Below are 22,682 nucleotides of genomic sequence, written 5' to 3'. Positions count from 1 at the left end.
GGTGGCACCTTAAAGACTAACAGATAACAATCTGAGTTACTACAGAGAATTCTTTCCTGGGTGTCTGGCTGGTGAGTCTTCCCCACATGCCCAGGGTTTAGCTGATCGCCAGATTTGGGGTCGGGAAGAAATTTTCCACAAGGGCAGATTGCCAGAGGCCCTGGGGGGTTTTCGCCTTCCTCTGCAGCGTGGGGCACGGGTCACTTGCTGGAAGATTCTCTGCACCTTGAAGTCTTTAAACCATGATTTGAGGGCTTCAATGGCTCAGACATAGGTTTGATACAGGAGTGGGTGGGTGAGATTCTGTGGCCTACGTTGTGCAGGAGGTCAGACTAGATGATCATAATGGTCCCTTCTGACCTTAACGTCTATGATTGTTTTTATTTAATGTATGGCTTTCCCTGCGACATTGTTCTATTTGGTGGGTGTATCTGGAATTACAGATGGAGAGGAAGAGATGAAGCAGAGTTCTGGGGGGAAAAGGCTCTGAAATTTGACCACAAGGCAGCAGCAAACAACAGAAAGGCAAAGAGATGGCTAGGAGATCAAAGGGGAAAGGAGTCAGATTTTGCAACAGAAGTTGTTCGGAATCAGTTATTAGCAAGGGACTAAGAGAAGAGCATGACATTTAAGAGAGATATTGCCAAGAGCTAAAGAGAAACCAGGGTGGGAATAAAAGAAATAGAAAATTAGCAGGCCTCTGAATCAATCAAATTCGCCTAATTTGGAGTCTTTCAGGCACTGAAATCATCTCGTGACTCAGGTCTGAGTTGGCCGTAAACAGCCATCGCTTCCGGATAAGAGAACAGCAACAGTGAGAGAGACATACTCCTCCAGGGTACCTGGGGGGGAGCGCTCCAGCAAGAATCCAGAAATGAGAGAAACCTGCAGGCTTCCCGGTGCTGCCTTCCGTCCCCCCGTCCCTTGCAGTGTTTGGGGGGCAGGGAGAAGAGAGGAAGGCAGCTGCAAATCTGAGTTTCATTGTTCCAGTTTAGGGCAATTGACAAGGGTCTGTGTACTGCACAAAACAAGTCTGCCTGCCCCAGTCCTTTAGCGGATTGGCCTGCTCGCTTCATTGTTCCTAGTCCTTAGCCTCCTTGTATCTCCCAGTCTCAAAGGGGGCTTTCTGCAGGGGCGTTTTTTAGGGCTGGATTGCCAAAAATCATAAATTTCATGATTTCAGTTATTTAAATCTGTAATGTCCCAGTGTTGGAACTGTAGGGGGTCTGACCCAAAAGGAAGTAGTGGTGGTGGTGGGGGGGGGGGGTTGCAAAATTATTGTAGGGGCGTCATGGTATTGCCACTCTTACTTCTGCTGGTGGTGGTGGTGGTGCTGCCCTCAGAACTGGGCGGCCGCAGAGCGGCGGCTGCTGGCCAGGAGTCCAGCTCTGAAGGCAGCGCCGCCACCAGCAGCAGCGCAGAAGTAAGGGTGGCATGGGATGGTATTGCGCCACTGCTGGTGCCAGCAGCCACCGCTCTCCGGCCACCCAGATCTGAAGGCAGTGCAGAAGTAAGGGTGGCAATACCACAACCCCCTGCCGGTGACTTCCTTTTGGATCAGGACCCCCAGCTTGAGAAACGCTGCTCTCCTCTGTGAAATCTGTATAGTATAGGGTAAAAGTACACAAAAGACCAGATTTCATGGGGGAGACCAGATTTCATGGTCCGTGACACATTTTTCACACACACACACACACACACACACACACACACACACACACACACACTCTCTCTCTCTCTCTCTCTCTCTCTCACTCTGACCCACCTGGCAGTCCGAGCACTTTGCTACACAAGCTTGGCTAGGACTCAGACCCACAGAGTTAGGCCATGTCTACACTAGCGAGCTTCCCAGTGGCAGGGCTGTACAGATGCAGCTGCGCCACTGTAAGAACGGCCATACTGGGTCAGACCCAAGGTCCATCTAGCCCAGTCTCCTGTCTTCTGACAGTGGCCAATGCCAGGTGCCCCAGAGGGAACGAACAGAACAGGTAATCATCAAGTGATACACCCCCTGTCGCCCATTCCCAGCTTCTGGCAAACAGAGGCTAGGGACACCATCCCTGCCCATCCTGGCTGATAGCCATTGATGGACCTATCCTCCATGAACTTATCTAGTTCTTTTTTGAACCCTGTTATAGTCTTGGCCTTCACAACATCCTCTGGCAAAGAGTTCCACAGATTGACTGTGCGTTGTTTGAAGAAATACTTCCTTTTGTTTGTTTTAAACCTGCTGCCTATTAATTTTACTGGGCGACCCCTAGTTCTTGTGTTCTGAGAAGGAGTAAATAGCACTTCCTTATTTACTTTCTCCACACCACTCATGATTTTATAGACCTCTATCATATCCCCCCTTTGTCATCTCTTTTCTAAGCTGAAAAGACCCAGTCTTATTAATCTCTCTTCACATGGAAGCTGTTCCATACCCCTGATCGTTTTTGTTGCCCTTCTCTGAACCTTTTCCAATTCCAATATATCTTTTTTGAGATGGGGCGACCACATCTGCAGGCACTGAAAACCACGTTCCTTGCAGGTTCCCCCTGCTTCTCCACCTTTCATCCCAACTGTGTCCCCTCCATTGAGGGAGCAGGGTGGCCACATGTTTAGGGAGAAAAACATAACGAGCTGGAGTAGCAGGAGACAACCGGTCTTGTATGTTTCCTGCCTTCCTGTAAGTGAAGACTTGATGTAAGAAGCAGGTCCTGCCACCTGTGAAATAGGCCCCACCCTGTAAATAAGACCCCGCCCCTCATTACAAATAGTCCATTGAGTGAGGAACCACAGGGATCCCAGACAAACACAAATCCTCCCTGGGACTATGCAGCCAGAAGAGACCCCCTGCAGCAGGATTGTTGACAGCTCAGGAATAATGTCGCACCACGTGGCTTAAAGCTACCTCGTCTCACGAGTGTCTAGGCCTCCACTCCTGGCCCTGCAAAGCCCGAGAGGCAAAGAAGGTGCCTGCCCCACAATCAAGGGGGGGTTGTTTAGTTTTAGCATCATAGAGCAGGTCTCCCCTGCCCTCACCGGGCGCCTTTCCCACGTTCCTCAGAGTCTGTGGCACCAGCTGGCAGGCTGGGGGCAAAGCGCCACCTCCTCCCCCAGTCACAGGAGGGGAGGATTTTGCAGTTGGGACCTGGTACAATGGCTGCTCTGGGAAATGACGGTGGGCAAAAAGCCCTGACTGACCATAAACAACTACTAGCGGGAATCGAGAGCGTTCACACAAAGGGGTCTGGCTGGCCTGGAGCCCAATCCCAGAACTAGACCCCTGTGCACTGCAGGTGGGGAGGGGAGTGCCCAGTTACTCTTCCCTCGCGGCGCGTCTAACCCCGAGCACATGGAGTCGGTCTGGAGAGTCACAGCCCTCAGCACACCTCTCCTCTTGTTGCTCAATCCAGCAACTATGTACCACTCTCTGCCCCCTCTGCTCCCACCCGTGGGCTTGTCTACACAGGGAAGCTGGGGTGTGAATTCAGTCCATTTGCATCAGCCCACAAGATCTGGGGTGGACAGTGACAGTTCCGCTGCACACAAGTCCAGGGTTCCCTGGCCCTTTTCACGCTACACATGTATCCTGTGGAGCAACGGGCCCGAGAACTGGACTTTCCCAGAAAAGTCCCTTCAGCCACAAGGGAATTTACAGTGCCAGGCCCAATGTGGTGCCCACATCTTTACAATCCAGCAGCCCTTAGTCCTTGTAGCCAATGGGGCTTTGGCCTGAGGAAGGACTGCAGGGTAGGGGCTCAGACACCCAAGTGCAAGTTGCTGGGGAATGACGCTTCTGGGACAAGCACTAGCCAACACTAAAGACACAGAGCTGATTTACCAGTTGCTTCCAATCGCACCGTACAGAGAACGGTTCCACATTATCCATCAACGTCTCGGGATGCAACGGTCCACAAATTACTTCTGCATGGCAGAGGCACAGTAGCTGCCACACTGGCATGTCATTATGCCGGCTACGTGCCGGGAGGCACAATTGCCAAGGAAAGGCACAGGAGAGGAGCCCCTTTACTGTCTCACTGTTGAGCCAGCAGATGGGTGAGCAACGGGATATCTGAAATGGGGAAAAACTGATCAGTGACTGTGACCATTGACTTTACCAACCCTGCCAATGAAGACCAGGCACACCCCAGGACTTCACTACACCCTATGTCGTTAGCATGCCATTAAACACACGGACTGCCATGTGGGCACAGAACGCTGCTCTGCCTAGCCCAATACCCTGTTTCTGACATTAATAAACCTACACCTAACACTTCCGAGGAGGAGGGGACTTCCCAGCCCTTGGCCTGCCCCAAACACCCCTGTCCGCTTGTGCAATGCCACCCTAGGGCAGGGAGGAAGTGGATTTCTTCCAGACCCCAGCGGGGGAGTCGGCTTATTTCCCAAAGTAGCCCTTTGTTTGTGAAGATCCCCATGGCGGAGCCGTCCAAAGCTCTCAGAGCTGCAGAGTGCATGGCGAAGGGCATGCCATGAGGTGGTTAGCAAATGATCCTGTAAACCATGGGAAAAAGAGAGGTAAAGAAAAAGGCCTTCCCAGACGAGGAAGGGAATACGGTTAAACCTGGAGTTGCTTTCCCCTCTGAGTATCAGGCCACTGACGCAGCTGCCTAAAGCCGTGAGTAAAGCTAAGTCTGCATGTAAGGCCTGGTCTATACTAGGGGTGGGGGATCGATCTAAGCTACGCAACTTCAGCTATGAGAATAGCATTGCTGAAGTCAACGTATCTTAGGCTAGGTCTACACTACCTGCCTGAATCGGTGGGTAGAAATCGATCTCTCGGGGATCGAACTATCGCGTCTCGTCGGGACACGACAATCGATCCTCGAATCGACGCTCTTACTCCACCAGCGGAGGTGGGAGTAAGCGCCGTCGACAGGGAGCCACGAAGGTCGATTTTGCCGCCGTCCTCACAGTTGGCTCCAATACGTCGAATTCAGCTACGCTATTCGCATAGCTGAATTTGCGTATCTTAAATTGACCCCCCCATACTGAATACCTGCCCTTAGATCGACTTAGAATCACTTACTTCGCGTCCTCGCGGCGCGGGATCGACGGCCGCAGCTCCCCCGTCGACTTTGCTTCCGCCGCTCCCCGAGCTGGAGTTCAGCAGTCGACAAGAGAGCAATCGGGGATCGATTGATTGCGTCTGCACTACACGCGATAAATCGATCCCCGATAGATCGATTGCTACCCGCCGATCCGGCGGGGAGTGTAGACGTACCCTGAGTCTTTGTAAGATCAGGGCCTAACTCTGGATTTAGCAGCCTAGACCTTAGGTATCCTATTTTTGGCCTAAATGTTGAGAGCCAAGGAACAGCTCGTCAGCGCTTGTTTTCCCTGCCCTTGCAAATTCAGTTCAGCAGTTCACATCCAAACTGCAATGGGATCTCTTCGCAGGTTTAGGGCACTCAGCTTCGGGGTTCCAAACTAGGCCCCCCTCTAACAATGGAACGGCAGAGTCGTCCTGCCATGTCCCATTCTCTGCCTCTGCAGCAGGGAGTCCCTCAGGCTAACTACACAAACCGTTAGGAAAAAAAAGTGGTCTCTCTTTGAAGTATTTGTACCATGCAACTCAGCCCATGATCAGTAATGTTCCTTAGCTACTGGCTAAAATGCTTTTCGACTTCAAAGCACTGCAGGCATTACTGGAGCTGAGCAGAAGTTATATAAACGGTGTGGCTTACGTTTCATTTTCTATGCCCAAAAGATTGGCTCGTTTTGGGGTGTGTGCGTGCACACATGTGGTTTTTTTATTAAAGGATTGCCACGGAACACGAAGGCACAAGTCCGAAGAAGGACTCGAGCCCATGACCTGTTCGTTTTCTAGGTGGGGGAAGATGGCACAGCGAAGTAACAAATTCAAACCACATTACACGGCCATGATTCACAAAAGCCAAGTGAGGGGTGGAAGGGATGTGTGTCACACACAGATGAACCACACGCCACTGCACCGTGATCCACAAGCAGAAAATACTATAAAAAAAGTCTGGCTTTTCAAAACCAGTAAATAACATTTTCAAAGAATTTTCGGCTCCCCTCCTCCCCCCACTCCACCCAACCCAGGAAAGAAATTTGCCACAGAACATACCTAACTCTCCCGATGTCAGATGGGCAGGCTTCCCATGTGCTATTGGAAACAGCTTGAATAGTATTGGAGGCAGAAAAATAATTGTGCTAGCAGCAAGAATCTTCAGTCTTCAGACGTGACTCTCAGATATGATCGTCTTTAAGCATAGAGTATAAACATGCCGAGTATATAATTTTCCTTTAAAGTCTTTTTTGTTTCGTTTACAGAAATAAATACTTACTTTGCTTCTTTTAAGATCATTCCATAGTCTCTGCACAATGTCAGAAGGTGACATCTCAGTTTACAGGACTTGTGGCCACTAGTCTGACTTATGTTAAAAGGTAGCAAAATGTGGCTTTTCGGAGGCTGTGTTGTTTTCCTTTCCCCTGTATTGTAGCGTCTCTCTTTTTGCTGGTTGTGGCATCCTTTCCCCCCCCTCTGTCTGTGGATTTGCTTAAAAGTCCTCGCTCATTTCCCCATATTCCTTCCCATGCAGCGAGGGCAGTAAAACTACAGAATTCAACAATAGGGTCAATTGTTATTTTTCAAGAGGTCCAAGGTGACTACAAATCCCAGCATGCAATGGTTCCCACTTGATGCGGCTAAGGGGCAGGATGGTGCACGGCATGCTGGGACTGGTAATCTCCTCTTATCGCCTCTCTGGCTCCATTTTATGCACATTATGTGCAACTCCCATATACCTGGAAAGCTACCATCAGCTTGCGAAGTTTGGGTGTCCCTGATCTAGAGTTGCGTGTTACAAAAGCAAACCCTAACTAACTCACCCTGCTTTCAGAGGAGACAAATTAAATCCAGCAGTGGACTTGAGCCCCCTAACGACGGGATCTGGATTTCAAACACCCTTAGTTAATGGGCGCTTCGATCGGGGAGTTCGGTTCAGCCCGTGACGAAGGGAGAGCCTCTTTGCAAAATTCAGAGCTGGATTTTGAAAGCCTGCCCCTGAAGCGCAGGGCGTTTGTGTCGGAGTTACCACGGGCGAGGTGGTTTGGGTTGGTCTTGGATTAACTCCTACATTCCTCCCTCCCCACACAATTTTCTTCAGACTTGGGAACTTCTGAGATTGGCGCTCTCATGACACATCAGCGTGTAGGACGCTGTCCTGGATCCCACCCACTGCAAGAGGGCCAGCTTGTTCTGCTGGTTCAGAAGGCCTCCGACCATCGCTTCGTTCCTATGAAGGGGAACCAGAGAAGGTGCCACACCTATTGGTCACCTGACGAAGGGCAGATGGAGGAGGAAGGTGCCTCTGATGTTTGGAACCACCACCGCACCCCCGTCATCCTGAAAGAGACCCAACTTCAGGCGAGTCACACTGTGTGGCTGATGGCTTCTTGATACTGGCAGCCCAGAGTGGACGACGAGTGCCACCTCCACCACCCAGATCAGCTAGGTTTCTCTGCCTCTGGCAGGCAGGACAGGAGAAGAGCACCGGGGGCACGGCACAGTGCTTTCATCACTGGCTAGCACACCCTCTCTCGCTGGGGCAAGGAAGCAGGCTTCTCGATCACTGCTCAAGCGTTGATTGCAGTTGAGGGGGGGTTGTTGCTTTTTAAAGATCAGAGCTGTTGCATCGCCCCGGTGATGGCAGCGCTCCTACAGGCGTCACCCTGAAGCATGGAAACCTGTTGGCTGCTTCTCTCTGGAGGTGGAGGGTAAAGAGACATAGACCCTCAAGAAGCCATTTCCTTTGGAAGGAGCGAGTTCTCCTGTCCGGTAATAAGATCAACTTTTGCAAAAAGAACAAGTTTGGTATAAACTGGTGCCCATGTGTAACGACTACATCATGGGTTGCCATCACTGATCAAGGCAGGGGGCTTTGTTACCTACAGAACTGTAGATCTTTGGAGATCGGAATTTCAGCCACTTAAAGCTGGTTGGGGAGAGACGCGCCATGCCAGACGTCTGTCTGTATTCCGAACAGCAACGTTGACTCTTCTCCCAGGCACTAGTCCATCTCTGTGCCAACTGCGGGCAATTTACCCCAGAATGAGCTGCCTTGTGGAAGATGGAGGCCTTCCCCTGGGGACGAGCCAGGGAATGCTTGTGGTGCTTGTGACGGCACAGCTGATGCCACAGGATTCCCCTGATGAGATGGTTTATTGCCTTTGCAGGAAGGGAATTTGGCTTCCTCACTGGGTGAAGAGGAGACGAGGCTGGATTGGTGTCCTAGGCGGAGGAGTTAGCTCCGTGTCGCCAGCTAGTTTCCCAAAGCGCCCCAAGGGTCACGAGAAGGAGGAGCTTTGTATTTTGTGGCTGCGGTGGTTGTGCTGTTGCGGTTGCTGGCTTGAGGGAGGCACTTACCCACGTTGGGTAAATTAAAAAAAGAGTGTAAAATATACAGTAATGCTGGGCCTTGGTTCACCTGGTGGCACTGCCCCCGCCCCCCTAAAATGGAGCTCGGATGGGAGCTGGGATTCAGTCGAGCCACACATCAAGAACGGCTGTGCAGGGAGCGCCGACCTCCCCAGCGCTGTTTACCGATCCCAACGGCGAGACCGTCAACGTATGGCCGGCTCGGGGCCTGGCTTTACCTCATCCACTCAGGTGGCAAGGAGGGGGAAGCTGTGCTTGGTTGGGTCACGTGCCGAGTCACTGAGATCCCCAGCTCCCGCTAAACGAAAGCGGGGCTCAAAGAAAGAAATGTCCCCAACGCAAAGCTCCTTGGCAACAGGGTGTCCGGCCTAGTTCCTCAGGCAGAAAGAGAGTGGCCGGGCCCTCTCCGGCAGGCCGAGAAGCTATCTTTGTAGCACCGTCACGTCCGCGATATGTTACATACCCTGCCCCAGTGAGGGAACGGGTCACTTCCAGTCACTAAGGCCTACACGAGTTGTGTGCGTTGGCTGGCTCTTCTGTGGCTCCGGGTTTCAAACAAAGGGCGGACGGTGGGTTTGGTTTCACTGTCTCTGTTGCTCAGGTGGACGGAGGAGGACACGTGTCGTTGATCCCTGCAGGGCTAACAGCCTCCTTCCACCTTAATGTGTAAAATCTTTGAGAAGCCGGGTCTTTTCCTCAGGGCCTGGAAGAGAAGGGCGGGAGGGTTAAATGCACGGACAGCAAAGCGTAGGCATGCATTTGGCTAATACTAATGCAGATCCAATTAATTGTATGGTGCTTTTCACCTGTAGCTCTCAAAGCACTACAAAGGAAGGGGAGTATCGGTCCAAATTCAGAGCGGGGGTAACTCCACTCACCCCAATGCAGCCGATACCAGCTCAGAATTTGGCCCCATGGACTTTACTATGTAAGAAATAGATTTTCAATGGAAAGAGAATGAACTTAGACCCAATTTTCCCTCTGCAGCGTGAAGGAACCTCATCCTACCCACAACCTCTTCCATTGCACTGGGCCCTGGGTGGCACTGATAAGGACTGGACCCAAGTTGTAGCATCTCCGTTGACTTCCCCGATGGAATGTTCAGCGTGACCATTTGTTTGGAATTGTTACTCTTTGGTATTTGCCTTTGTAGCTCATTAGCACTAGAATGTAAATCTCCAGACTCCCCAAGGAGAAAGAGAGAATGAAAAAAGAACCTAGAGAGAGAAAGACAAAGAGAAAACTTCCCCGAAGAACACAGTGCGGGAGCCCACCTCTTTCACCGCAGGGTATGAATAATTCCCCTTGATTTACACAGATCCCTGCGGTACCAGAGCTGAAAGGTGAAACACCTGCACCTCCAAATAAATCCTACCAGGGGAAGATCCTATCGAGCTCTGGTGGCTTGCACAGGAGCGACCCTCAAGCCCTGCCCTGCAATCAAATAATCTTCCCAAAGATCAGCCAGGGGCTGAAAGGTGGAAGGAAATCCACCTCACTAGCCCTCCTCACCAGCCTTTGCGTTGGATCTCATCTCGGGGCAAGCACAAAGGCCGGGGAACAAGCCTGGCCCAGCAGAACATTACCTGCCCCTCACGTGCAATAAGCCAAGCCAAGAACGGGCCCAGAGTGACTCACTTCTATGTTCTGCATGCTCAGATCCACAAGCACTAGCAAGTGCAGAGGGAAGAACGGGGCCCGTCCATTACACATTTCTTAACCTTGTTGCTAATAAGGCCTTAGATCGCTGCCGCTGAAATCACTCAGGAAGTAAACAGCCCGGCTCTCAGTTATATTTGCTTCCCCGTATGCTCCTAAGGCAGAGCAGAGGGGGTGGAAATGCCCCCTGAGTATCGCCCTGTGCAGGAGTCTCCCCAACTGGTGTACAGCTGTCAAAAGGGCTCTCTGCTGGCCGCATGCCCAGTCCCTGGTGCACTGTGGCCAGCAAGTTGGGGCCATTCTGTGCTTCCCACTGCCGGGTGGGGGCCTTGGGAATCGGAGCAGCCCTGAGGCCTCTGTCAATGTCTTCAGTCTATCAACTTTGTCTGAGCACAGGAGTCCATGCTCAGAGCTGCCCAGGGACCACGCCTGGCTCCCTTTACCTGGAGTTTGTTCACCATCTCCTCAAACATCTTCCTGGCTTCGGGGCTGTTTGGCTCCTTGAAGTAGTCCACAATGCCCACCTGCACCACAATGGACTTGAGGTTCCGGCAGACACCTGGGGCGACAGAGAGACAGTTGGGGTGCGTGACATGTGGGGAGCAGTGCCCAGGTGCCGTGCTGATCGCAGGCTGCGACGGTCAGTAGGGCCACAGGGACTTCCGGAGCACAGGCCCTATTCACAGTCAGTGGCACTCGTGCTGTGTCACAAGGGGGACCGAGCCTTTTAAGAAGGAATGGCCCAGCCCATCTGTGTCTCAATAACAGCCTCTGGATAAGGCCCGATAGAGGGCTGCTGGGCTCTATGAAGAGCCAGAGAGAAACGGGAAGAAGCTGTGGCAGGGTGAAACCACAGGTGAGTCTGGGACTTCAAGTCCAGGGAGGGCTGGAAGTGGCTTGGCAAAAGCAGGGAAGAACCAGGTTGAAGCAGGAAGGCTGGGATCCTCTCCCAGGCAAAACACTCCGGGTGGGAAGGCTGGGGACGGGTCGAGGGGAGACGAGGCTCCCTTTCTGGGAGAAGCCCCAGCACTGAGTATTGTTGTGAATTATATATAAAAATATTAGACCCAGGAGGAGAACGTTTTAAAGACTCTGCACTGGTGGAGTTTATTTAAGAAGCTCTGGAGAGGGTAAACTGAGGCAGGGCACCTGTTGAGCAACCGCTGGCCATGAGGGGGTGGTCACGGTGTTACCTGCCTCTAACTGATTCAGAGGCGTTTGAAAACTCCACCCTGGAGGCAGAAAAGGCCCTCTATTGACCTGTTTATCCCAGGCCTCATCCTGCCCCCCAGAAGGTTTTCTCCTGCTGTCCACTCCAGTTTGCAATGACTCCAAAAATGGTGGCACCCACCACGACCCCAGCAGACTTTTACACCTCTCACCAGTGGGAAGCGTTTCTGGATATTCCACCTACAATTTCATCCCAGGATGCCTGGCGAAACCGCCTCAACCATACTCCCCACCGCACTGAGCCGGCCAAGGCTAGAAGTGACACACCCCACCTGCTTAACACTGCTGGGGATCTGTAGCAATGAAGATCTCTGGTCCTCATGCATGTGCTGAGGACCAGAGTGTGACCTCCATTACAACAGGGTAAATCCACGGACAAATTAGTAGAACGACTCCAGATTTCTACTGGTGTAAACGGAAGCAGAATCTGGCCCGTAGTCTAGGACACCAGCAAGGGGCTGAGACTGTCCTCAGTGACTATTTAAACAGGATGGGTTGTTTTGCCCGTTAGCTGCTCCGACAACAGTCCTGCGGGGGGGCTGTGGCGGGGAGTTAAAGCGAGGCTCTGCAGCGCCGGCGGTCGCTACTCACTGTTGAAGTGCAGCAGGGCTTTGGGGGTGACAGGCGTGGAGGTCAGCACCAGCATCTCCAGGCCCTTCAGGCCCTCCCGACACACCTCTGCCGCCACCTCCTGGTTAATTTCCGTCACGTGGTCGAGTTCCAGCACTTGCAGCCGCATGCAATTCCGAGCTGGCCAGACGAAGAATACAGGGTCGGCTCGGTCAGCGCTCCCGGGAGTGGCAGCACTTAGTGGGGAGAAGCAGCCTGGGGGTGTGTGGGTGGGGGGGTCTGGCCTGAAGCTGCCTGAACATTTTGATGTTGGGAACATGAAGGATATGATGGGAAGGGAGGCGGGGCCTGTGTGTTGGCGAATGGGGACCGGAGGTGGGACTAGGGTGACCAGACAGCAATGTGAAAAATCGGGACGGGGGTGGGGGGTAATAGGAGCCTATATAAGAAAAAGACCCAAAAATCGGGACTGTCCCTATAAAATCGGGACATCTGGTCACCCTAGGCGGGACCTGTGTGGCGAGGAGGCGGGGCCTATGTAACACTCTCTCTTAAGACATGGTCCACACTATGAAATGTTTGAGACTCGCCCCGTCCCCGAGCTGAATGCAGCGAGTGGAAATTTTGTGGTGCCCAGGGGAATATCAGAGAACTCCCCCAATATGGACACATCACACGACATACATATCAACATTCCCAGCATGGGGCCACACCCCCAGCGGAAGGCGTCCTGTGCCCGTATCACGTTCTACCTCCACTTCGCAGCAAGAGAGCGTCGATTTGCATTTACCTAAAGAAGCCAGTCCCTGAATTCCGCAGCCTGCGCCGCCGACGCCCAGCGCTCTTAAATGCGGCCAGCATCGGCCGATCATCTGAAGGCAGCGGTTGCTGAAACGTGTTGGTTGCTGGCTGCAGAGGAAGGTGTGGGGGGGAAATGAGAAATTGATAAATTATCCCAGTTACCATAATGTCACTGAAACACAGTCCTCCAGCATTGGGAAGAGAACTCATGACCTTCTGCTTCAAAATGCAGGTTGCTACCCTTAGAGGTAAGGAAGTAACACTAGTCACAGCCTCTAGTAATAGGTCTTATACCCTGTGTGTGTTTGTCACACTAGAAGGCAATGCATGTTCAGAGGGCCTGGTGTTCCTTCCAGCAGATGTACTGGGTACTTCAGTGACCCATTTCTAAAGTTCTTGTCCACCTGCCCAGCCACTGAAAAAAGTCATTTCCACATATCTTGACCTGGGTGTGCCATAAGTCAGGTAGAGTTAGGGTACGTAATGGTATTGCCTAACATCTACGAGGGCAAACGAAAGGGAAGATTCTCAATGTACGGAAGAGAGGAGGTGAATAACCTGACCTGATTTCTACCTCCCCTGAACTGTGCTGTTATCTAAGTCATGCACCTATTAGCACTTAGAGATTTTTTCTGTACTTTGGAGAGTGGGGAGACCTCCAGAATCTTAATGCCAGAAGATCACAGGCTTTAAAAGTGAGAGAAATGACAGTCATCTATTAAACAGCGAGACTCAACACCCTTCTATAAACACACAAGCCCTTCGGGGCTGCTATTACATAAGCAGCAACGAGCTCTGGCAGCGGTCTGATGTTCAGGATTCCCATGCCTTTCATCTCGGACGCATCGGGACCCTTTGCAACGTTTGCATCACCGTTAGATGCAGCTGCAGATGCCTAAGACTTTTTAGCCTTTATATCTAGAGACGGGGTTGAGCTCCCCATCCCAACGTCCTCAGAGTTTGGCTCCAGGATTTTGGTTCAGCCCAGAGGGCCCAGCTATGACATTTGGACCTGGAACCCAACTTCTTCCAAGTCCAGGGGTAGAGCAGGGATGGGAAGAGGTGGGGTGGGGGTGGTGCCTTAGGAGTCCCTCCGCAGAGCGGGTGATTCGGTGTTACTCTTACCAAGGGTGCAGCGGCGCCACCTGTAGCGAGATGATGTCCCTGCAGCCTGCTCCCAATGCCCAGATGACTTCATGGCCCACAGGGTCTGTACAGCTCCTGGAACAAGACAAAGAACCTGCTTTAATAGTCCCCAGCAGAGATGCAGCCCAAGAGGTTCTTTGAAATCTTACGGTGCCAAAGGGTGGAATTGCCTAACGTAGCGCTGGCTAATCTCCATAGCCCTTGCATCTGGGAGGGGCTTGTGTCTGGAAATTCAGGCCGGGAGAACAGCAGAAGGTTATTATTAATGCTCCACATTCTTTCTGGGGAAAAAAAAAACACCACCATCACCTCTTATTCTTCAAGCCATTTGCAGGAACCAGGTTCTTATCTTTTAATGGAAGAAGATGGGACCATCAGGGTGACCAAAGTAAGTTCCACCTTACATTTGGCCCGTGCACACGTGGCACCACCAGAAGGAAAGAAGAGGAATTTAGCCCTGACTCGAGTGTTTCATAGACTGAGATCCCACATCCAGGCACTGAGCTGGGACAGCGTGGGCAGCCACTGTGCAAATTTTCTCTCCCCGTCCTAGCAATGGGCTTCAATCCCGACCGCTCTTGTGAGCGAGAGGGGAACTGGAGGGTGGGGTTGGGGGGGGGGAGAGTATATCCAAAGGCACAAGGGGGCGCCCAGCTCTCATTGGGAGCCAATAGGAGTCGGGCATCTCATTCCTGTTTGTCTCGCCCTCCGAGTCGTACGAACTGTCACAGGTCTAGCCAAGTGCCCCTTCGTGGCTACTCACTCACCAGACTGTAGCTGCTGGATCATGTGTGTTTTAAGCCTTCAGGATCTGAACAGAGTCCAGTCAATGCCCCAGGCTTGGGGTCCCTGGGCATACACTCTGTGTGCAGTTCCTCTCTCCACCACCCGCTCCTGGGAGTTTAGACCTCGTTGTCCCCTTGCCCAGCCCCTAGAATCAATGTTAACTCCTCAGACACCCCCCCGTCCCCACACATGAGCTTAAACACCCCCTCAGCCAGAACTCCAGCCAAAGTCAAGGGGCGTGTGCCATGCAATGTGCAGGCACAAGATCCCAAAACACTCTTGCTCTTTACTTAAGCTTGAGAAATATGGAGAGAATCCAGATCATGTAGAACACAACACACATCCTGCATGTAGCGGCCTCTCTCTAGCTCACCTGTCCTTTGAGAGACTGTCTGTATCCAGGTAGGCAGAGTTCCCCTGACTCCCCTCAGCTTGAGCTGGTGAAAATGGCCAAAGACGAAGATCCTGAATAGATCAGTTCCTTTCCAACTGCCTGTATCTCTCTCTGAGACAGTCTCCCCCTCTGTGACTCCTTTTACAATCTCCTGCTTTCACCACCTTCACTTTGTCCTGCGTAGGGAATTTCCACTGTCTAAACCCCCAGCCTGAAGACCAACTTGCCTAAACTGGTCTCTCAACTCAGGCATCCTCTTTGGCATAACTATTGTGTGCTCATGACAACTCTCCATTGTCAGCCCTGTACCACTGCCCACTGGCATTTCAGTCCAATATGGAGGTAAAAAGGCAACAGAGAAGGTAACTAGCTCCCACATTCAAAATGAAGTTGGCAGTTTGGTAAAGATGTATAGAGAGTTCATAATCTCACATGTATAATTTATGAATTCTGATTCCCCAAATCCCCATGCAATCCTTGGCTCTTTGAGCCTGCCAGCAAGGGTGTTAATTAGTCCTAATGGTTAATTAGTCCTCTAGAGCGTACTCTAGAGTGACCACTTTCACGTTCCTGGACTACGGGACATTCTGGCACCTGCGGGAACATTGGGGACCTGCCCCTGCCTGAACGACCTCGTATACAGCCTGTGTGTAAGGTCATGCCGGAGGGGGTGGAGCAGTGTGCTATTCAAAATGGCATCCTATGGTCTAATACTGGTCAAAACTACATCCCACAGGGGATAAACGTCTCTGAAAAAGGACTGTCCAGAGTGAAGCCGGACTAGCAGCCCAGACCCAATTCAAACCAGCAGCCTCCCATGGTGTTTCCAAACCCCTGTGCTACCCAGTCCCACAGAGCAATGGGAACCCCTGAGGAGCGAGCCCAACCTTCTAATTTTGAGTGACCCAGTTCTAAACTTCAAGCAAACCTAAAAATAAGCCAATGGTGTTATCTTGAGCGCTCGTACGTCTCCCACAAAGCCGCCTGCCAAGATTCCTTTACGAGTTCGGCTCGTCCTTAATTAAAACATATGAGTCATGGTGACAGGTGAACAAGCTGCCAAGCGCCTCGAGTGCACATGAATATTCGGGGCTGCTGGAGCCATTAAAAGCGAGGAAGGACGCAGCAGCAGATAAATTAAGCGACAGACCGTCATCTCGCATCCCACTCGCATTCATTTGCGGGCCCAGGCTCTGAATCAGGGTCTAATGTGTTTTGCACAATGGGAGCGGTGCTGGAAGAGGATCCGGAGGGAATGCAGCCAGCACTGCCATCCCAGCGGGTTGGATGTAACATATCTCCCTCGACAGCTGCATTTTAACGCTGGAAATACTTGTAAGCGCTTCGGAGCGAGAGCCGCCGCTTGCTACTTGTATGTGCAGCGCCGAGCACAATGGGGCACCCATTTCACTGGGGCCCTCTAGGGGCTCCCATAATACACAGAGATTATAACGGCACTCGAGGACAATGGGGAGAGTAGATAGATCAGGGATTGGTAATGGGTGACACAGCCTTTCACTCCTAGCCACAGCAGTTTGTGTCTTGTGATCGAGAGGCAGCGTGGTCTGGTGGTGAGGCTAGAGGGCTGAAAACCCAGAGGTTCTTGGCTCTGCTTGTAGCTGGCAGTGAGATAGCGCATAGTAAGGAGGATTACCCCACAAAACACACGTGGCCATCTCCATCACGCGGCCATCTCCTCCATCTTCCTGATCCAGAGAGATGCTGTCACCTAGACCAGACGAGGCAGGAACGAGATGAGATCCCCATCTCCATGGCTACATCCTGAGCTGGGAAGCCAAGGTTCCTGCTCCGTGCTGTGTTAATTTCCTTTCTCATCTTACTCCTCCTACCTTTTGTTCTCTCTTTGCCTTCTGTCTAATCAGAGCCCAGCTAAGCCAGCCAGGGCAGATCTAACCTCACAATAATTTGCTGCGACCAGCGTGGCAGACCCCTGAGCAGCCGGGTCCTGGTAAAGAAAGCACCCTACAGACTGGGCAGACAAAAGGAAAGGAACCTGCCAGGTATATTCCAAAGCCAGTGTCCAGGACCGTGTGCTCTGTGGTGCGCTTTGCCTGCCAGCCACTGAACTGCAACCCAGAGAAAGTAGCTGCCTTTTCTGTCTTCCCTTTTCATATAACCATAAGAACATAAGAACGGCTGTACCGGGTCAGACCAAAGGTCCATCTAGCCCAGTGTCCTGTCTACCGACAGTGGCCAATGCCAGGTGCCCCAGAGGGAGTGGACCAACAGGCAATAATCAAGTGATCTCTCTCCTGCCATCCATCTCCATCCTCTGACAAACAGAGTCTAGGGACACCATTCCTTACACAGCCTGGCTAATAGCCATTAATGGACTTCACCACTATGAATTTATCCAGTTCTCTTTTAAACGCTGTTATAGTCCTAGCCTTCACAACCTCCTCAGGTAAGGAGTTCCACAAGTTGACTGTGCGCTGCGTGAAGAAGAACTTCCTTTTATTTGTTTTAAACCTGCTGCCTATTAATTTCATTTGGTGACCCCTAGTTCTTGTACTATGGGAATAAGTAAATAACTTTTCCTTATCCACTTTCTCCACATCACTCATGATTTTATATACCTCTATCATATCCCCCCTTAGTCTCCTCTTTCCCAAGCTGAAGAGTCCTAGCCTCTTTAATCTCTCCTCATATGGGACCCATTCCAAACCCCTAATCATTTTAGTTGCCCTTTTCTGAACCTTTTCTAGTGCCAGTATATCTTTTTTTAGATGAGGAGACCACATCTGTATGCAGTATTCGAAATGTGGGCGTACCATCGATTTATATAAGGCCAATAATATATTCTCAGTCTTATTCTCTATCCCCTTTTTAATGATCTGTAACATCCTGTTTGCTTTTTTGACCGCCTCTGCACACTGCGCGGACATCTTCAGAGAACTATCCACGATGACTCCAAGATCTTTTTCCTGACTTGTTGTAGCTAAATTAGCCCCCATCATATTATATGTATAATTGGGGTTATTTTTTCCAATGTGCATTACTTTACATTTATCCACATTAAATTTCATTTGCCATTTTGTTGCCCAATCACTTAGTTTTGTGAGATCTTTTTGAAGTTCATCACAGTCTGCTTTGATCTTAACTATCTTGAGCAGTTTAGTATCATCTGCAAACTTTGCCACCTCACTGTTTACCCCTTTCTCCAGATCATTTATAAATAAGTTGACTAGGATTGGTCCGATTACCCCTCTCCATTCTGAGAATTTACCATTAATTCCTACCCTTTGTTCCCGGTCTTTTAACCAGTTCTCAATCCATGAAAGGATCTTCCCTTTTATCCCATGACCACTTACTTTACTTAAGAGCCTTTGGTGAGGGACCTTGTCAAAGGCCTTCTGGAAATCTAAGTACACTATGTCCACTGGATCCCCCTTGTCCACATGTTTGTTGACCTCTTCAAAGAACTCTAATAGATTAGTAAGACACGATTTCCCTTTACAGAAGCCATGTTGACTATTGCTCAACAGTTTATGTTTTTCTATGTGTTTGACAATTTTATTCTTAACTATTGTTTCGACTAATTTGCCTGGTACCAACGTTAGACTTACCGGTCTGTAATTGCCGGGATCACCTCTAGAGCCCTTTTTAAATATTGGCGTTACATTAGCTAACTTCCAGTCATAGGGTACAGAAGCCGATTTAAAGGACAGGTTACAAATCTTAGTTAATAGTTCTGCAACTTCACATTTGAGTTCTTTCAGAACTCTTGGGTGAATGCCATCTGGTCCCGGTGACGTGTTAATGTTCAGTTTATCAATTAACTCCAAAACCTCCTCTAGTGACACTTCAATCTGTGACAGTTCCTCAGATTTGTCACCTACAAAAGCCGGCTCAGGTTTGGGAATCTCCCTAACATCCTCAGCCATGAAGACTGAAGCAAAGAATCCATTTAGTTTCTCCGCAATGACTTTATCGTCTTTAAGCGCTCCTTTTGTATCTCGATCATCAAGGGGCCCCAGTGGTTGTTTAGCAGGCTTCCTGCTTCTGATGTACTTAAAAAACATTTTGTTATTACCCTTTGGAGTTTTTGTCTAGCCATTCTTCAAGCTCCTCTTTGGCTTTCCTTATTACATTCTTGCACTTAATTTGGCAGCGTTTATGCTCCTTTCTATTTGCCTCACTAGGATTTGACTTCCACTTTTTAAAGGAAGTCTTTTTATCTCTCACTGCTTCTTTTACATGGTTGTTAAGCCATGGTGGCTCTTTTTTAGTTCTTTTATTGTGTTTCTTAATTTGGGGTATACATTGAAGTTGGGCCTTTATTATGGTGTTTTTAAAAAGCACCCATGCAGCTTGCAGGGATTTCACTTTAGTCACTGTACCTTTTAACTTCTGTTTAACTAACCCCCTCATTTTTGCATAGTTCCCCCTTTTGAAATTAAATGCCACAGTATTGGGCTGTTGAGATGTTCTTCCCACCACAGGGATGTTGAACGCTATTGTATTATGGTCACTATTTCCAAGCGGTCCTGTTCTAGTTACCTCTTGGACCAGCTCCTGCGCTCCACTCAGGACTAAATCTAGAGTTGCCTCTCCCCTTGTGGGTTCCCGTACCAGCTGCTCCATGAAGCAGTCATTTAAGGTATCGAGAAATTTTATCTCTGCATTTCGTCCTGAAGTGAAATGTTCCCAGTCAATATGGGGATAATTGAAATCCCCCACTATTATTGGGTTCTTAATTGTGATAGCCTCTCTAATTTCCCTTAGCATTTCATCATCACTATCACTGTCCTGGTCAGGTGGTCTATAATAGATCCCTAATGTTATATTCTTATTAGAGCATGAAATTTCTATCCATAGAGATTCTATGGAACATGTAGATTCACTTAAGATTTTTACTTCATTTGATTGTACATTTTATTTCACATATAGTGCCATTCCCTCCCCCCCCCGCACGACCTGTTCTGTCCTTCCGATATATTTTGTACCCCGAAATGATTGTGTCCCATTGATTGCTCTCAGTCCACCAGGTTTCTGTGAAGCCTATTATATCAATATCCTCCTTTATCACGAGGCACTCAGGTTCACCCATCTTATTATTTAGACTTCTAGCATTTGTGTACAAGCACTTTAAAAACTTGTCACTGTTTATTTGTCTGCCCTTTTCTGATGTGTTAGATTCTTTTTTATGTGAATGTTTATCATCTGATCTGGCCCCTACTTTATCCTCTTCCATCCTCTGCTCCTGACTATAACCTGGAGACTCTCCTCTAAGAGAAGTCTCTGTCCGATCCACATGCTCCTCTGCAGCAGTCAGCTTTCCCCCATCTCCTAGTTTAAAAACTGCTCTACAACCTTTTTAATGTTTAGTGCCAGCAGTCTGGTTCCACTTTGGTTTAGGTGGAGCCCATCTCTCCTGTATAAGCTCCCCCCATCCCAAAAGTTTCCCCAGTTCCTAATGAATGACTGTCTTTTAAAATTCTCCCCTTATTTTTGTGCAGGTTCAATAGGTTTTATAATATGGAGATATACCTATCTCATAGAGCTGGAAGGGACCTTGAAAGGTCATCGAGTCCAGTCCCCTGCCTTCACTAGCAGGACCAAGTATTGTCCCTGACAGATTTTTGCCCCAGATCCCTAAATAGCCCCCTCAAGGATTGAGCTCACAACCCTGATTTAGCAGGCCAATGCTCAAACTACTGAGCTATCCCTCCCGCAGTTTAATATTTAAACTAATTCCTTGTTTCTTGGGAACAAGCCAACCCCAAGCCCTGGCCACTGGACCCCGAACCCAATTCCTTTTAATGCTGGGGCAGAAAAAGGTAACACCAAAGGCCCTGGTTTTCCAGGAATGGTCCCTGATTTCAGTAAGAGCTGCAGATTTCTGATCATCAGGGCCATGTAGGGTCAATTTAGAAGATCCTTAACTTGCCCCCAACTGATCCTCCCCACACACCCCTTCCCCCAGCCGGGTGGGAAGCAAAGAATGCAGCCTGCTTGTGAAGAGCAGTGAATAGCTCCTCTCAAAGGCAAACCCCTGGGCTGACTCCAACCTGCTTCAGTGAGGTTTATCATGGCGGCCCCAACGTGGGGACAATCCTGCAATGCCCCATCTAGTAAACAGAGCCACGCTCCCAACCGCTCCCCTGGTGACCCTGCCAAAGAGGAAGGCCCGTGCCAACTTGCCCAGAAAGCTCCTTCTCAGCTTGTCACTTCTCCAGCCTTGCCCTCGGCGGGTAGAGCCAGGAACCAGCATTAATACGGGCTGTGCTGCCGTGCCAGGAGGGGAGAGCAGCAGAGGGGCTGGCTGGTGACGGCATTGGGGGCTTCTCCCTTGGATTGTGACTGGGGCAGCAATGATGGCCCATCCATCCTGCACGTGCTGCCCCATGTCCTGCCAGCTCAGTGCAGCTTGTCCCTCCCCTTGGCCTCCTCCCCCCCCCAAGCCGCTCCACCTTCCCCACCCCCCATCTCCATGCAACCTCCTCCCTGGCCACGGGGTCCGGAGGAGGGCATTGTGTCGGCTCCGTGCCCTCGTATCAGAGCAGACTCCTCCCCTGCTGTAAGAACAAACACTCCTTCCCGAGGGGCAGGTAGCTACACATTTCTCCATCTCCTGCTGCTAGAGCCTTGCCCTGCCCTTTCCAGCCCGATCTTCCCTGGCGAGGTTTGTGCCAGTTGAGAGGACAGGAGCCTGCTGTTGTTTTATCAATTTGTCCGCTAAGCAACCTTATAGCACTGGGGAAACCAACAACCTACATCCTCCTCCTCTAGACCCCCTGGGGCTGGCCCTGTAACAAATGCTGGTGCTACACAGACAGACCCCCCCAGGCAGCCGCGGGTGCTAACCTCACCATACCCACTGGTAGGATTTGGAGCACCTCTGCTCCCCTCTGCTCTCTGCACGCTGCCAGTGAATGCACTGCACCCAGGAAGTGCCGGTCTCAGTAAACACGTGTTATAGGTGATGTCGGGCTGGAAGGGGCCTTGAGAAGTCACCTAGTCCAGCCCCCAGCGCTGCGGCAGGACAAGATAAGCCAAGGCCATATCCCTGACAGGGGGTTGTTCTTAAAAAGCCTCCAGTGATGGGGATTCCACCACCTGTTCCAGACCTGAACTCCGCTTAGAGTCAGGAAGTTTTCCCCTCAGATCCAACCTAAATCTTCCTTGCTGCTCAGTAAGTCCATTGCATCTTGTCCTGCCTTCAGTGGACATGGAGAACAATTGATCCCCATCCACACCACCAGCGCTCCCAGCCACAGCTGGCCCTGCTAGGTACCGTGTTAGCACCAAGGCCAGGGGATTGGCTAGTGCAGGGGTAGGCAACCTTTCAGAAGCAGTGTGCCGAGTCTTCATTTATTTACTTTCATTTAAGGTTTCGCGTGCCGGTAATACATTTTAACGTTTTTTAGAAGGTCTCTCTCTATAAGTCTATATTATATAACTAAACGATTGTTGTATGTAAAGTAAACAAGGTTTTCCAAATATTTAAGAAGCTTCATTTAAAATTAAATTAAAATGCTGATCTTACGCCACCAGCCTGCTCAGCTCGCTGCCAGCCTGGCATTCTGTTCACCTAGGCTGGCAGGGGGCTGAGTGAGGCCTGACCTCTGAAGCCCCCCACACTCCTAGAAGGGTGGGTGTGGGGGGCTTCAGAGGTCAGGGCAGAGGGCTGGGTGTGTGGGGGGTTCAGGGAAGAAGGCTGGGGTG

At 50.5% G+C, this 22,682-nt stretch overlaps 1 protein-coding gene across 1 annotated transcript in view; it reads right to left on the bottom strand.

Moving 5' to 3' along the window:
- Positions 1-5,482: 5,482 nt before the first annotated feature.
- The window catches only part of FBXO41 (F-box protein 41), a 37,632-nt gene continuing 20,432 nt past the window's right edge, over positions 5,483-22,682 (bottom strand). The window contains exons 8-12 of the mRNA XM_034772894.1: positions 13,793-13,888; positions 12,657-12,775; positions 11,888-12,046; positions 10,510-10,625; positions 5,483-9,110 (exon numbers count right to left, since the gene is read on the bottom strand). Coding sequence (XP_034628785.1) covers positions 9,048-9,110; positions 10,510-10,625; positions 11,888-12,046; positions 12,657-12,775; positions 13,793-13,888 — 553 coding nt within the window. The 3' untranslated portion in view covers positions 5,483-9,047. The remainder of the gene's footprint in view (positions 9,111-10,509; positions 10,626-11,887; positions 12,047-12,656; positions 12,776-13,792; positions 13,889-22,682) is intronic.

The sequence above is a fragment of the Trachemys scripta genome, chromosome 5, assembly GCF_013100865.1.
Source record: "Trachemys scripta elegans isolate TJP31775 chromosome 5, CAS_Tse_1.0, whole genome shotgun sequence".
Taxonomy (NCBI): domain Eukaryota; kingdom Metazoa; phylum Chordata; order Testudines; family Emydidae; genus Trachemys; species Trachemys scripta.
Note: the sequence above shows the minus strand (reverse complement) of the source record. Positions and strands in the feature narration are given on the sequence as shown.